The sequence below is a fragment of the Crocuta crocuta genome, unplaced genomic scaffold, assembly GCF_008692635.1.
Source record: "Crocuta crocuta isolate KB4526 unplaced genomic scaffold, BGI_CrCroc_1.0 scaffold1410, whole genome shotgun sequence".
Taxonomy (NCBI): domain Eukaryota; kingdom Metazoa; phylum Chordata; class Mammalia; order Carnivora; family Hyaenidae; genus Crocuta; species Crocuta crocuta.
Genome location: NW_027529581.1, coordinates 7,682 through 11,061, shown reverse-complemented (window position 1 = coordinate 11,061; position 3,380 = coordinate 7,682). Strand labels below are relative to the sequence as shown.

The 3,380-nt window shown below is 39.5% G+C and overlaps 1 protein-coding gene across 1 annotated transcript; it reads right to left on the bottom strand.

Moving 5' to 3' along the window:
• Positions 1 to 347: 347 nt before the first annotated feature.
• LOC144229588 (homeobox protein TGIF2LX-like) lies at positions 348 to 1,632 on the bottom strand. Its single transcript, XM_077761690.1, has one exon. The coding sequence runs from the start codon at positions 1,515 to 1,517 to the stop codon at positions 804 to 806; it is 714 nt and encodes a 237-aa protein (XP_077617816.1). The 5' UTR covers positions 1,518 to 1,632; the 3' UTR covers positions 348 to 803.
• Positions 1,633 to 3,380: the final 1,748 nt, after the last annotated feature.

The following is a 3,380-nucleotide window of genomic DNA, read 5'->3' as shown; positions in this document are numbered from 1 at the left end:
AGAACTGTGAAAAATAAATTTGTTTAAGCCCTCCAAAAAACAAAACACAATAAAAATAAAACTAAAAAAATAAAAAAGTATCCTCTAAAAACAACTATACTGTAACTAACACCTGAAAATTACCATGTAGAATTTTTATGTCTTTACTGAATACTCATTGCTAGTATGCCAAATACGAGTGAGTCCTTATCTTTAACATGTTTATGAATTCATTGTATTTTGACTCTTATGTTTACCCCCTTGCAGAAATTAGCTACTCCTTAAGATTGTCAATCTAGTATACAAAGGAAAACATAAAGTTGAGATTTTCACAAATACTCAAACATTAAAATGACACCAGTGCTGTTGCAGTCATCTTTTATAGAGCCTTTCTTTTCCATTATTCATGGTGATCAACAAGGAAAATTAGAGAGAGGGAGAAAGATTGGTGCTGTGATATTTGCAGCAACCTTGGGACCAAAAAGTCTGATTAAAAAAGTCAAAGCAAGGCTTCTGAAGATGTGTCAGTACTGTGTCTAGTCTCAGGTATATTGGTCTGATTGTCTGAAGCCTTTAAACCTAGGAGATAGTAGAAGTAAAGAAGATATCTTCACTTTAACGTTAATCATGATGACAAGTCCATCTGGAAACACTGAAATATCTAGCAGAATTGAGTCCCAATAGCTGGTAATGTTACTCATGAACCCCCAAGAAAGAAAAATGTCTCTATAAAAGATAAAATATAGGTTAGTTGGAGGAGCATAAATGGATCTACCACTGTAGACAAGGGACTAACTACTTGAGAATTTTAGGGACATTGGATATCATGGATTGGACTCTTCCTGCTTCTGTAGCTCCAATTCTGCAGCCCTTTGCACAGCTGCATCAACCAGCAACTGGAAGCTGCTGAAGTCATTGTACTCCTCTGTTAACACAGGTTTGGGAGATGACATAAACACAGGCTTTCCAGTAGATATCTTGACCTGTTTTTTTGGCTGGGTCTTTGAGGTGAGTTCCTGATCTATAGACAACTCTGGATCCAGCCGCTTCTCCTCTGACTGCTGGCCCATTAAAGGGAAGCTCAGGGGCAGGAACTGCATCTTGTCTGGATCTCTGGGGCCTGACCTGGCCTGTATAGATGAATCTGTGCTCCGTTTATGGGTCACATCAACAGCCTTGCCTTTTTGGTGGTACATGGTGATCTGATTGGGGTCATTTCCATCCCGTTGAAGCATTTCTGGGAGAACACGTCTACGGGCATTGATAAACCAGTTAGAGACCTGCAGGAAAGACAAGTTAGTCTGTTCAGACAGCATTCGCTTCTCTGCTTCTGAAGGGTAGGCCTTAAAACGGTGTTCATACAGCCAGTCACGGAGAATCTTCACTGACTCAGTTGGCAAGTACCCTTTCCGCTTCCTCTTGCCCTCTAGTGAGGCAAGAACTTTATCTGCACCAGTGTCACTATTCAATATGATTGAGGTGGCTTGAGCCAGGCTTTGGTTCTCTGCTGGGCTTTCTTCAGTGACTTCCATGTTCATGAGTCCTGTCTTCACTCTTTTGGGAATCAGGAATGGCTGAGTTAGGACTAATGAGGGTCTGGGAGAACCAGTGAAGAAGGCATAGACAGGTCTCTAAGGGGAAGTCTCACCTTTCACTTCCCGAGCAGGTAAACAGTGCTGGTAACTGCTTTGAGCCAGTGGGCTTTGTGATGTCACATCCTTTCTGTCCTGTGTGCTGCCCCTCCCCCCTGTTTCCCGATTCCCCCTTTCCTTGCTTTTTTTCCCCCATAGATTCAAATTCATTTGTTTTTACCTCATCAATTTAACACTCTCCAGACTTTTATTTCTCTTCTGCTATCTCCAGTTTCTGCTAACTAATGAATTCTAATTCTATTGGTTACATCTGGCTTATGCATAGGTTCCTCATTTTCTTCTTCCTTTCTGACTTCACTCTGATATTGTTATTCCTTTTATTCCTTATAATTGCATTATTGGCTCATCTACACATGTCAGAAACAACCTATCTATTAAATATTAACCTCAATAAAAGGAGTGTAAGTAATGTACACTGACTCCTCCCTTCCATATTTAAAACTAATTTAAGAGTAATTTTTAACTAGACAGTTAGTTTTGAAACCCTGTCCTTTCAATTTTTCTTTATGGCATTGAAAGGTATAGGTTTGACATGACTTCACTATGCCACCAGGATCCTTATGCCTGCACTTTGGGCTTTGAAATCCAGTTGTGATAATTCTCTTCGAAGCTTCAGTCAGAATTCAGGGTCTTTCAAAAACACGGAACAATATAGGATTCAAGAAATAATGGTGATCACAGACTTCGATTATTTAAATCATTCTTGATAGTTTAAGTACATAGACATTAGCCTTGAACCAGATGCCAATAATCTGTAACTTGTACGTTTTAATTTCAGATAGCTGAAAACAAGTGTTCTTTCAAGATTACTATGATCCATTTAGAAGACAATCATGGACTCTGACTTCTTACAGACACTGTATTATGGTATTACTGATTTCTAATTTCATAGGATTTTCAGAGGAAAATCCAGGTCATCATATTAAGCATCATATATTATCTACAATTTTGATTTGGCAAAGACAATATCATTTTACCCTTAAGACTTCTTGGAGCGCCTGTGTGGCTCAGTTGGTTAAGCATCCAACATCAGCTCAGGTCATGATCTCGCGGTTTGTGAGTTCGAGCCCCACGTCGGGCTCTGTGCTGACATTTCGGAGCCTGGAGCCTGCTTCCGATTCTGTATCTCCCTCTCTCTCTACTCCCCCCTGCTCGTGCTCTCTCTCTCTCTCTCTCTCTCTCTCTCTGGTTCTCTCCCTCGTTCTCTCTCTCTCTCTGTCTCTGTCTCTGTCTCAAAATAAATAAACATTAAACAAAAGAGTTCTTATTTGGTGTCACTGGTCTGGACATCAGAATATTATCTATTGATTTTTTGTTTGTTGGTAACCTTACCAGTGATGACTTTCATAGCTTAAAATTTGTTATAAGGGATATCTATTGAAATACACAGTCAAATCTGATGGTCATTTTTTCAAAGTTCCCAATAACCAGGAAGTGCATGTGTTGGCTACAATTGAAGGTTTCCTTTGGGATACTACTACTCCCATTGGTCTTGTGGGCTCCTGGAATACAAAAGATACTGTTTTCTGTTCATAATGCAAACTCATTCCCCTTAATTATTTCCTACCAATACATTCATGGCCCAGGCTCACTGAAACTACACTTGTCTATCAGTATGATTTCTAGTAACTTATCCTCCATTACTTGTTGCTTCTATATGCTCTTTGTATTTTTGGGATTTAGATCTCTCCTGAAGGATTGACAGAATTGTATATATTTAAGGGAACCTGACCGGCTCAGTTGGTTAAG

Coding starts and splice junctions, on each gene's coding strand:
- LOC144229588 (XM_077761690.1), bottom strand. CDS start 1,517: ATGAACATGGAAGTCACTGAAGAAAGCCCAGCAGAGAACCAAAGCCTG.